The sequence below is a fragment of the Gnatocerus cornutus genome, chromosome 7, assembly GCF_029298725.1.
Source record: "Gnatocerus cornutus isolate USDA-ARS CGAHR chromosome 7, icGnaCorn1.1, whole genome shotgun sequence".
In the NCBI taxonomy this organism is placed as follows: domain Eukaryota; kingdom Metazoa; phylum Arthropoda; class Insecta; order Coleoptera; family Tenebrionidae; genus Gnatocerus; species Gnatocerus cornutus.
In genome coordinates, this window is record NC_142239.1 from 17,152,783 (window position 1) to 17,161,814 (window position 9,032).

At 42.0% G+C, this 9,032-nt stretch overlaps 4 protein-coding genes across 5 annotated transcripts; 1 reads left to right on the plus strand and 3 right to left on the minus strand.

Annotated features, from left to right (window-relative positions):
* Positions 1 to 346: 346 nt before the first annotated feature.
* LOC148171820 (dnaJ homolog subfamily C member 28) lies at positions 347 to 2,308 on the minus strand. 2 transcript variants are annotated; one of them, XM_088042598.1, is made up of 5 exons: positions 2,191 to 2,308; positions 1,486 to 1,590; positions 1,309 to 1,440; positions 1,170 to 1,259; positions 347 to 1,125 (listed from the first exon to the last, which is right to left on the minus strand). In XM_088042598.1, the coding sequence occupies exons 2-5, from the start codon at positions 1,579 to 1,581 to the stop codon at positions 379 to 381; spliced, it is 1,065 nt and encodes a 354-aa protein (XP_087898724.1). In that variant the 5' UTR covers positions 1,582 to 1,590; positions 2,191 to 2,308; the 3' UTR covers positions 347 to 378. The 2 variants fall into 2 exon arrangements, with proteins under 2 accessions (XP_087898724.1, XP_087898725.1); XM_088042599.1 differs by lacking the exon at positions 2,191 to 2,308 and having other exon boundaries at positions 1,486 to 1,656.
* Positions 1,765 to 4,832, plus strand: Trp1 (translocation protein 1). Its single transcript, XM_088042597.1, has 7 exons — positions 1,765 to 1,891; positions 2,346 to 2,478; positions 2,529 to 2,800; positions 2,847 to 3,034; positions 3,081 to 3,267; positions 3,312 to 3,433; positions 4,306 to 4,832. Exons 1-7 carry the CDS (start codon positions 1,856 to 1,858, stop codon positions 4,448 to 4,450), a joined length of 1,083 nt encoding a protein of 360 aa, XP_087898723.1. The 5' UTR covers positions 1,765 to 1,855; the 3' UTR covers positions 4,451 to 4,832.
* LOC148171822 (tetratricopeptide repeat protein 36 homolog) lies at positions 4,725 to 5,560 on the minus strand. Its single transcript, XM_088042600.1, has 4 exons — positions 5,417 to 5,560; positions 5,184 to 5,372; positions 4,961 to 5,136; positions 4,725 to 4,911 (listed from the first exon to the last, which is right to left on the minus strand). The coding sequence occupies exons 1-4, from the start codon at positions 5,508 to 5,510 to the stop codon at positions 4,843 to 4,845; spliced, it is 528 nt and encodes a 175-aa protein (XP_087898726.1). The 5' UTR covers positions 5,511 to 5,560; the 3' UTR covers positions 4,725 to 4,842.
* Positions 5,540 to 9,013, minus strand: Gart (trifunctional purine biosynthetic protein adenosine-3 Gart). The gene is made up of 8 exons (XM_088042596.1): positions 8,761 to 9,013; positions 8,467 to 8,714; positions 7,550 to 8,419; positions 7,275 to 7,497; positions 7,029 to 7,227; positions 6,530 to 6,982; positions 6,327 to 6,482; positions 5,540 to 6,281 (listed from the first exon to the last, which is right to left on the minus strand). Exons 1-8 carry the CDS (start codon positions 8,926 to 8,928, stop codon positions 5,587 to 5,589), a joined length of 3,012 nt encoding a protein of 1,003 aa, XP_087898722.1. The 5' UTR covers positions 8,929 to 9,013; the 3' UTR covers positions 5,540 to 5,586.
* Positions 9,014 to 9,032: the final 19 nt, after the last annotated feature.

Below are 9,032 nucleotides of genomic sequence, written 5' to 3' on the forward strand. Positions count from 1 at the left end.
TTCTCGTCTTCTCTATCAATTTGAATTTCCCTCAATTTTGTTCAAATTTCACTAAACTTTAAAAGTGGGCGAAAATTACTTGTTTCTGATTGGCTGTTTTGAGGTCACATGAGTTTGTACAAATTTGATGGTGTGGTGGTGTTTGAAATTTGAAATTAAAAAATTTACTTAAAATTTTAGGATAAATTTGTTTTAAATTGGTTCTGTTCAATGAAGCCTCAAGTCTCTGTATAATTTTGAAAGCAGGTAGGTTAGATATTTGAAGCTCTATAAAATAAATCGTGTTAACATGATTGGTTAAATTATTGTATGTTTAGAGCGATAAAAGTCCAATAAAATCTTCCAATCCAAACAGTATACCTACCTACTTTTATTGATTTATTTTTTAAACAAATACTCAATCAAACTAAAAATGTTCATATTGTCTGTAGCAACCTCGTTGTCTCCTCTCTTTACGAAAGCCTCTCGGGGGCGACTATGAGGCCCACTGACTAAAATCTTCTCCGCTTCTTTCCATAAATCAATTTGAATCATTTGCTTATCCATTATTGGTACAACTAAGTTAAACTTCGCAATCTTCTTATTAATCTGATCGGCTACTTTTTCATACTTCTCTACAAGATCACTCCATTCCTCTTTGTCCCTAGCGCTCAAAGGCTGACTCCCTAGATAAGACCTCTCCAAAGCGAGCCCTTCCCGCATCTTCTGTATTTCTTCCCGTATCTCCTTCTGTAACATGATCCACTCAGGGGTAAATCCATTATCAATTAAAACCTCATTAAGTTTGTGCGTAACGAAATCAACGTAAGGGTTGCGGTTTTGGTGACTTTTCAGAGGCTTCCCAAACCCCGATAAATTACTGAATTCACCTTTCGACATCGACTCTTGAATTAAATCTTCAACGAGACGCTCAAGACCGTATTTCGTCTTAATTTTGTGTTTTAAAGGAACTGATTTATCCATAAGCGCGGCTTCTTCAGCTGCGATTTTCGACATCCGGTGTCTTAAAACGTTGTCAGCTGCGTGGATAGCGCGAGTTTTAGTGAACTGTTTCTCGCGCTGGAAGGGGGTACCTATACCAACCCCGTCGTAGCTTAAATACTGCCGGTGTTGGGGGGCTGTATGCTAAAAAATTGAGTAAACTGAAATCTCTCTTCATAATCTCTTACTTTGATGTCTTGTTCCTGGACTGTGTCAGTATCCACGTCCCATCTCTCGGTAGATTTCTTGTTTAGTAAGACTTTGAAGGCTTTGTCTATCTACAAGAAAAATTAAAAAAGGATATTCTAAGGGTGCGAAAGGGTTTACTTCAGCGAATTTCGTCGCGTTAGCTTCTGGGGTGCCGCTGTCAGGGTGGTATTTCTTAACCAACTTCAAGTAAGCTTTCCGGATCTCCTCCTGATCGCTGTCTTCAGGAATACCAAGGATCTTGTAACATTTCTACAATACAACCGTGAAAAAAATCGACGGTATCATGGATACCACCTTGTATTCCATCATTTTAGCAAAACTGACGTAATTCCGGTAGATCCCCAGTACCGGAAACGTCTTCTTAATTTTCTTCCGCAGCAACGCAGCCATGGCCAAAAACTGTAAATTCAAAAATTTTGAAAAACGCGCTGTTTCAATGATAAAGAGGTGACATCAGCAGTCCTGAACCGCCTTAATTCTCCTTCCGTTAAAACGCTCATTTCCATCAAATTAAATGTTAAATTAGCAATAATTGGATAGATCGAAGCATTTGATTGTCGAGCGAACTCATCAGTTGCTCTTATTTGCCAACGTAATCACATTGAAGCTCAGTTAACTGTAAAATTTTTGGGAGCACTGACGTCAACAACGGACAACTGTCAAAATGGCGGAGAAGAAGAAAGGAAAGAAACGTAAAGAGGTAAATTTGATTAGTTTCGAGTGTTAAAAACCGTGAAAGAACTTAATTAATTACAACTGAAAGTGCGAAGTGATTTATCGGTTTGATCAGTGATTGTTCAATTTGATCATAGCCTGTTGTTTTCACCCAAAGGTCTGCTGACGAGTTTTTCTTAAGTAATTAGGTGACGTTGCTTTCTTTGTGGTATTATTAACACGTGGAAAATGCGACCACAGATTGTCTTCAACGTCACCACGAGATAATTTGCGTTCACAGCTTGTCATGACAATTACTAATGATTTAACACGCAGTATACACACCTGGGTCAAGCAGAGATGTCGCCGGTCATTTCATGCTGTAGTTTTACGAAAAAACATTATCTAAGACCATAAAACGCAATTTTCGGTTTTGACAAAATGACGTTGTGTTGATCGAGTTCGGTTGGCAACAATTGTTATGAAGTTGCATGTTTTAGGAATATCAACCTCCTGGGGAACATTCGGCAGAAAAACCAGCAAAAGAGGAGTTCACGATTGCGAAATGGATGCGAAACAATGTCCCTATTAAAAAGACAAAGTTTCTTAACCACAATGTTGAATATTTTACAGGTAACTGTAAAAATATATACAGGGTGTTTGAGTAACGTATCAAATTTCAGCTAAGAGGGCCGTGGACGCTCTTATGGAGTCCAAGTGGACTCAAGGCGACGAGCCCTTCTTTAAGACCCGTGATGACATCATTGACTATCTCCACCTGATGTTAGAACACAAATTTTACCACAGAGCGCGAAAAGTTCCAGTTTCAGAAGCGGAGCTCAAAGGAAAAAAGAAAGACAAGAAAAATGAACCTGAAGAGAAAGAAAAGGTCAAAGAAAAAGAAAAAATCACAGACGCGGAAAGTAGTGTTGTAGAATCAAAAGATAAGGAACAGGTGTGTTATATCTCCTCCAAATCGTCATACTAACGCAGTATTTCAGCCAGAGAAGGAAAAACGTAAGAAGAAAATCAGATTAGACATGCACAATGATCAACGATTTGTTGATGGAATGGACGCGTACGTTTGGATTTACGACCCTATCCCGTTCCATTACTGGATAATCGGGACCTTGCTGGTTCTTGGAGCCATCGGCGTTTGTCTTTTCCCTTTGTGGCCCCCAAGCGTCCGGTAATCGCGCTCAGCCTCACATTCCTGTTTTTACTATTTTTTTTAGACTAGGAGTCTATTATTTGAGTGTCGCGGCTGCAGGGTTCTTGGTCACGATTATTATTTTGGCTGTGATACGCCTCATAATTTTCTGTCTTATTTGGGGCTGCACTATGGGCAGACATCACTTGTGGATCCTTCCAAACTTGACCGAAGATGTCGGATTTTTCGCCTCTTTCTGGCCGCTTTATACAGTAAGTCGTTATCTTTAAGAGGGGTCAAAACTAATAGCTTGTAGTATGAATACAGAGGATACAACCCTCCAAAGAAGGACAAGAAAAAGAAGAAGAAAGATAAAGATTCAGACGCGGAACAAGAAGTTGAGGAGAAGAGTAAAGAAGAACCACAAAAAGATGATAAGTGAGTTGTTTAGTCTAGAGGTTATTTTCGAGAGTGGAAGTTTTCGTCAATAAAACTGATAAAAGTCGACAATAAATTGCTTACATCAACGATGATATGAATGAGACTATTTAGAAATCTAGAGACTATCCTTATTATGGTAGATCTAGCAAATGAGAAAAACTCAATAAAATCCCCCAAAAATCGTTTTCTGTTGGGTTTACTGAGGACTATTAAACGTCTTGTACTCGAAATCGGCTTTTAACCATTTTAGTCATTAAAAACCATTTTCGACAAAATGTTAAGTTGCGTTACAAATTACACATCAAATTGAAGCTACGCATTTGGGGAGTGCAGTTTGGCATGAATTTCTCTGAAAATTGCACAATGCAACACAAAAAAAAAAGAGACACTCAGTAATGAACAGTTCTTTTGCCAAAACAGTTGCGTGATCAAAGCCAACTTCAAACTTAATTGTTATACATTAAAAAACGCCAATTAGGGACTGAAAGAAACATAATTACCTGTAAAATACCAACATGGGGGCTCTTGGTCACTTTGAACACCACACGCGATTAATTTGGAGCACTTGTTCTTATGTCATTTTGTCACAGCCGCCGTTGCTTTTGTTTCACCGAAATTATGATGTGTCTGATTTTATACACTTTAATAATTATCAGTGCACAATAAATCGGTAATTATATTTCGTAAAATCGCTAAAAAAATTGACAAACATTTATTGAGTGTCATATAATTTTTATAGCGACTTTTAAACGCAAGGTTTTTGAATCAACATGGGGATTTTGGTTGTCGGGTTGGTAACACTTTCGAAAAAATCAGCGCGAGTTTTTGAACATGTAAATGGGGCCCACTATAAATAACGTTTTTTACAGGCACAGTGAAGAATGCGGCAACAATCCAGACGGGGGCAGCCAAGTGGAGGCTCTGGGGGCATCCGAAACAGAAAGTGAGTCAAGTCAGCGATCAAGTACAGGGAAAGATTTTGAAATAGTAGATCAAGATGAGTTGGAGTCTTAATGTGTAATTAGAGGCAGTCGCACATTTTTGGTCTGGTGTAGATATTATCCGAGATCACTTGATGCTCTTTTGGGTGATTTTAGAGTCTTCTGTTATGTTATAGTCAAGTGATCTGTAGTGTTTAGTTTCGTAATACAGTTTCATTTGAATTGAAATTATTCCGTTTGACTTTGTAGGGTAAGAGTTCACTTTTGTGTCTAAAGTGAACTTTTGCTCAAACTTGCATTTTTTTTCTTGACTCTGAAGAATGGATCTTTTAACTGTTTGGTGCTAATACTTACAAGTTGCCCGTTTATTTATTTTATCTAAAATGCATTTAGAGTATCTTATCAAGTGTTTTCATATTATATTGATATACAGAATAAAGATATTGTATATAATAGCTCGGTGCTTTATAGATTGTCCATGACTTTACGCAACATTTGGTTGCAGAGAGCGGCGTAGGGGTTCAATTCCACTAGCTAGAATTACACGTTTCTGCAATCTTCCCACAAGAATATTACCACTTACTTGACTTTTAGCGAATTGATTACCCATCTGGGCCGCTCTTTCAAAATCAGCCTTGGCTAGTTCAAATTTCGAAGCTTTTCTGTGTAAAATTCCTCGCTGACAAAGCGCCTGCGATAGCGTCTTCTTCTGGTTGTCTTGGGCCAGTTCCACGGCTTTATTTAAGTCTTCAAGGGCGGCTAAAACAGTAAATGTAAACTGTACCCTCAGAACATGTCGAACTCGCCTTCGAATTTTCTCTGGAACTGGTAAACATGAGCCCTGTTGTTATACAACGACGCTCTTTTTGGTGCCACTTCTAGCGCCTTGTTGAGTAGCTCAACAGCTTCCTCCAGTTGACCACTTTCAGCGAGTTGAACCGCCTCAATTTCGATGTTTCGTATCTTTAGAACCTCCTCAGTTTCCTCTTCCGCATCTGACAGTTTTCGTTACTTTTTAAAAATCTAACTCTGTACCAACCTTCAAGTTTCGCCCCCACAGCGTCGCTCAGGGGTAGATTAGGGTATAAAACGGCCTGTAAAACCGCAGCGTCATGCTCACTCAACTCATTCATTTTGGAAACTTAAAGAAAAACGCAAAAACAACATTACAAACTAGTTTATTACATCAAGTGATTTGCATTAACAAGGTCACAGCTTCCATACTAATTTGTTGTTGTCTCCGATGCGAACTTTTCCTTTAGCCACCCATTCTAGCGCCCTAGGGAATGCTTTGTGTTCCGCGACTTTAATCCGTTCAGTTAATGACTCTTCGGTGTCATCAAGTTCTACAGTAACCGCTTCTTGGGTGATGATGTGTCCACCATCAACCGCTTCTTCTACGAAATGGACGGTGCAACCGCTGACTCTAACTCCGGATTCAAGTGCTTGTTTCTGTGCGTGTGTCCCCTTAAATAAGGGTAGAAGAGCAGGGTGCACGTTAATAAGTTTACCCTTCCATTTCGAGGTGAATTCTCCCGTTAGAATACGCATGAAACCGGCGAGACACACGATTTCAACCCCTGAATTCACCAGATCGGAATGGAGGGCGTCGTCAAAAGCTTCACGTTTCGGGTAGTCTTTGTGGCTTATAATTTTTGTGGGAATGTTGGCACGCTCTGCTCTTCTCAAACCTTCAACGTTGTCTTTATTTGAGATTACTATAACGATTTCGGCGCCGATGTCGGAGGATTGGGTGCTGTCGATGAGGGCTTGGAGGTTGGTACCACTGCCGGAAATGAGCACACCCACGCGTTTTTTCGTGGAGATTCTAGAGACCAGAGATGGGACGAAGGGCTTCATTTTCGTTTCCATCACTTTTGAGAAGTTATTCACGGTGACTTGTTCTGAAATTCGGGTTGAATTGGCAGCCCCCTTGACTTTTTAGTTACCTGTGTCTCCGGAGAGGTTGACTATAGTCCCGATTTTAGTAGCGCCGCTCCCGGCTACCACCTTCAGGATTTCGGCCTCTTTTTCTTTAGCGACAATGAGAATTCCTCCAACTCCGCAATTGAACGTCCTCAACATCTCGCTCTGATTTACTCCACCTAGAAGTCCCATTACAACCCATCTGTTGGTAGTACCATCTACATACCCGCAGTAGCTAACCATGGGAAGATCGCAGGAATATCCCATTTCGTGGCATCGAGTTCTGCACCTAAATTCGGAGGGAGAACCCGCGGGATATTTTCAGTTAATCCACCCCCAGTGATATGGGCGAAAGCTTTAACACTTCCAGTTTTGACGGCGGGGATTACAGTCTTCACGTAGATCTTCGTGGGGGTTAACAATGCTTCTCCAAGTGTCTTTCCGGTGGTAAAAGGAGCAGCGTCGTGGTACGTCAGTCCGGCCAATTTTATAACTCTTCTAACTAAACTAAAGCCGTTACTGTGGACACCTGTGGATGGCAGACCGATGATGGTGTCCCCAGCTTTGATGGAGGAGATTTGGGGCATCAGTTGGTTGCGCTCCACCGCTCCAACGGCGAAACCGGCCAAGTCGTACTCGCCAGGGGGATACATGTCCGGCATTTCCGCAGTCTCGCCCCCTGAAATGTGTCTTTAGTGACTTAGTCAGACTGTGAAACTATTTACCGATTAGAGAGCATCCTGCTTGGCGACAGCCTTCAGCAACTCCGCTGACGACGTCTTTGGCTATGGTTAAGTCCAGATTACCACAAGCGAAGTAATCTAAGAAGAAGAGGGGTTCAGCGCCGTGGGCTAGAACGTCGTTGACGCACATCGCCACTAGGTCAATACCGACGCTGTTGTGGATTCCCACTTCTTGAGCTATCTGAAACGACAAAATATCTCACCAGTTGTGATTTTGGCGGCTCTCACTTTTAATTTGGTGCCAACTCCATCGGTTCCTGACACCAACAGAGGATCTTTGTAGCCTGCAGCTTTGGTGTCAAACAACCCCCCAAAACCGCCCAAACCTCCAAGCACCCCAGAGCGGTTGGTGGATTTGGCCGCTGGTTTAATATGCGACACCAAGTCGTTTCCTGCTGTTATATCAACCCCACTGGACTTGTAAGTGAGTTGACCACACTGAAGGATAGCCCTAGGAGTTATAATTAGTAAATAGTAGTAAATCATCACGAGGGAGAAGCTACCTGGCTATTCCCTTTTGCGCAATGTCTCTTCGGTATTGTTTCCCATCGAACTCGATGGTTTCACAGGCTTTGGTAGCTTGAGCGGCCGCGATGGTTAACTGCGGCGCTAAAGCGACGTTGATGAGGACTCTTCCTCCGTTAGTAACCACGTTGTTGTCTTTAAGAGTGGTGCCACAATGGAAGACGACGTGGTGAGCTCTTTTGTTGACTTCTTCAATTCCTGTGATGGCTTGGCCTTTACTGGAGGTTTCAGGGTAGCCTCTGGAGGCCATCACGACACCCACAGCAGTAAGATTACTTTTCCATTTCAGTTGGATTTTGCTCAAAGTACCTGAGCAACACGCCTCCATGACTTCAAACAAGTCAGACTCTAACAAAGGAAGGATAACTTCGGTTTCTGGGTCACCAAAGCGGCAGTTGAACTCGAGGACTTTAGGACCAGACGGTGTTAACATGAGCCCCGCGTACAACACACCAACGAACTTGAGGTTGTCCTTTTGGAAACCTTCCACGGTTCTCTGTAAAACTTGAGTTTCCACGAATTTGTATTGGTGAGGATCTAGAAGAGGGCATGGGCAGTAAGCCCCCATGCCCCCCGTGTTGGGGCCTTGATCATTATCAAAAATCCGTTTATGGTCTTGAGCTGGCAACATCGCCTTTACTACCTTCCCATCACAGAAGGCAAGAACTGACACTTCTTCACCTTCTAGTAACTCTTCAATGACCACAGTTTGACCAGCGGTTCCAAACTTCTTCTGTGTTAAAATCTCGTCAACGGCAGCACAGGCTTCCTGTTTGCTACCAGCGACGACCACTCCTTTCCCGGCAGCTAAGCCGCTGGCTTTTACAACTAATGCAGGAAAATCCGCGCTAAAACAAGTTATTGTATGACTTAAAACAGATTAGATGGAGTTTACTTGTTGATAAAGTTTTTCGCTTGCGTCGCGTCTTGAAACGATTTCCATTTAGCTGTTGGAATGCCATGCTTGTCCATAAACGCTTTGGCCCAGTCTTTATCAGACTCGATTTGAGCGGCATTTTTGGAGGGGCCAAATACCGGGATGCTATCAGAGAGAAGAGCGTCGGCGATACCATTCGCTAGAGGGTCCTCAGGGCCGACTATTACAAGTGCGACGTTATTTTCCTTACAGAACTTGGAAATTTCCTACAAAAAACACGTTATTGTCAGTTTGACATTCACCTAACCTTACTTTAAAGTTTTTGACGTCGAGGACCACGTTTCTTGTTTTGGACACCTGTTGAATGGCGAAGCTACCAGGGGCGGCAAAAATACTCTTAACTGAAGAACTTTGAGAAATTTTCCATGCAATTGCATGTTCGCGGCCTCCACTTCCGATTATTAGAACGTTTTTTGACATTTTTTTGGACTAAAGACTGTTGCCGATGGTAGCCTCTTTCAAAGTGGGCTTTCAGACGTCATTCGACGAAAACACGCTCGATAACCTCAAGATAACAGAGTACC

Excerpts from the sequence above, each read along its gene's own strand:
- Trp1 (XM_088042597.1), top strand. The coding sequence starts at position 1,856 with ATGGCGGAGAAGAAGAAAGGAAAGAAACGTAAAGAG. Across the intron at positions 2,479-2,528 it reads CAATGTTGAATATTTTACAG|CTAAGAGGGCCGTGGACGCT; the intron begins GTAACTGTAAAA and ends ATCAAATTTCAG. Across the intron at positions 3,035-3,080 it reads TTGTGGCCCCCAAGCGTCCG|ACTAGGAGTCTATTATTTGA; the intron begins GTAATCGCGCTC and ends TATTTTTTTTAG.
- LOC148171820 (XM_088042598.1), bottom strand. The coding sequence starts at position 1,581 with ATGGCTGCGTTGCTGCGGAAGAAAATTAAGAAGACGTTTCCGGTACTG. Across the intron at positions 1,260-1,308 it reads ACGCGACGAAATTCGCTGAA|ATAGACAAAGCCTTCAAAGT; the intron begins GTAAACCCTTTC and ends TTTTTCTTGTAG. Across the intron at positions 1,126-1,169 it reads TCCAGGAACAAGACATCAAA|CATACAGCCCCCCAACACCG; the intron begins GTAAGAGATTAT and ends TCAATTTTTTAG.
- Gart (XM_088042596.1), bottom strand. The coding sequence starts at position 8,928 with ATGTCAAAAAACGTTCTAATAATCGGAAGTGGAGGCCGCGAACATGCA. Across the intron at positions 8,715-8,760 it reads TCGACGTCAAAAACTTTAAA|GAAATTTCCAAGTTCTGTAA; the intron begins GTAAGGTTAGGT and ends TGTTTTTTGTAG. Across the intron at positions 7,228-7,274 it reads GAGTTGGCACCAAATTAAAA|ATAGCTCAAGAAGTGGGAAT; the intron begins GTGAGAGCCGCC and ends TTGTCGTTTCAG.
- LOC148171822 (XM_088042600.1), bottom strand. The coding sequence starts at position 5,510 with ATGAATGAGTTGAGTGAGCATGACGCTGCGGTTTTACAGGCCGTTTTA. Across the intron at positions 5,137-5,183 it reads GTTCCAGAGAAAATTCGAAG|CCGCCCTTGAAGACTTAAAT; the intron begins GCGAGTTCGACA and ends TTACTGTTTTAG. Across the intron at positions 4,912-4,960 it reads ATCAATTCGCTAAAAGTCAA|CTAGTGGAATTGAACCCCTA; the intron begins GTAAGTGGTAAT and ends GTGTAATTCTAG.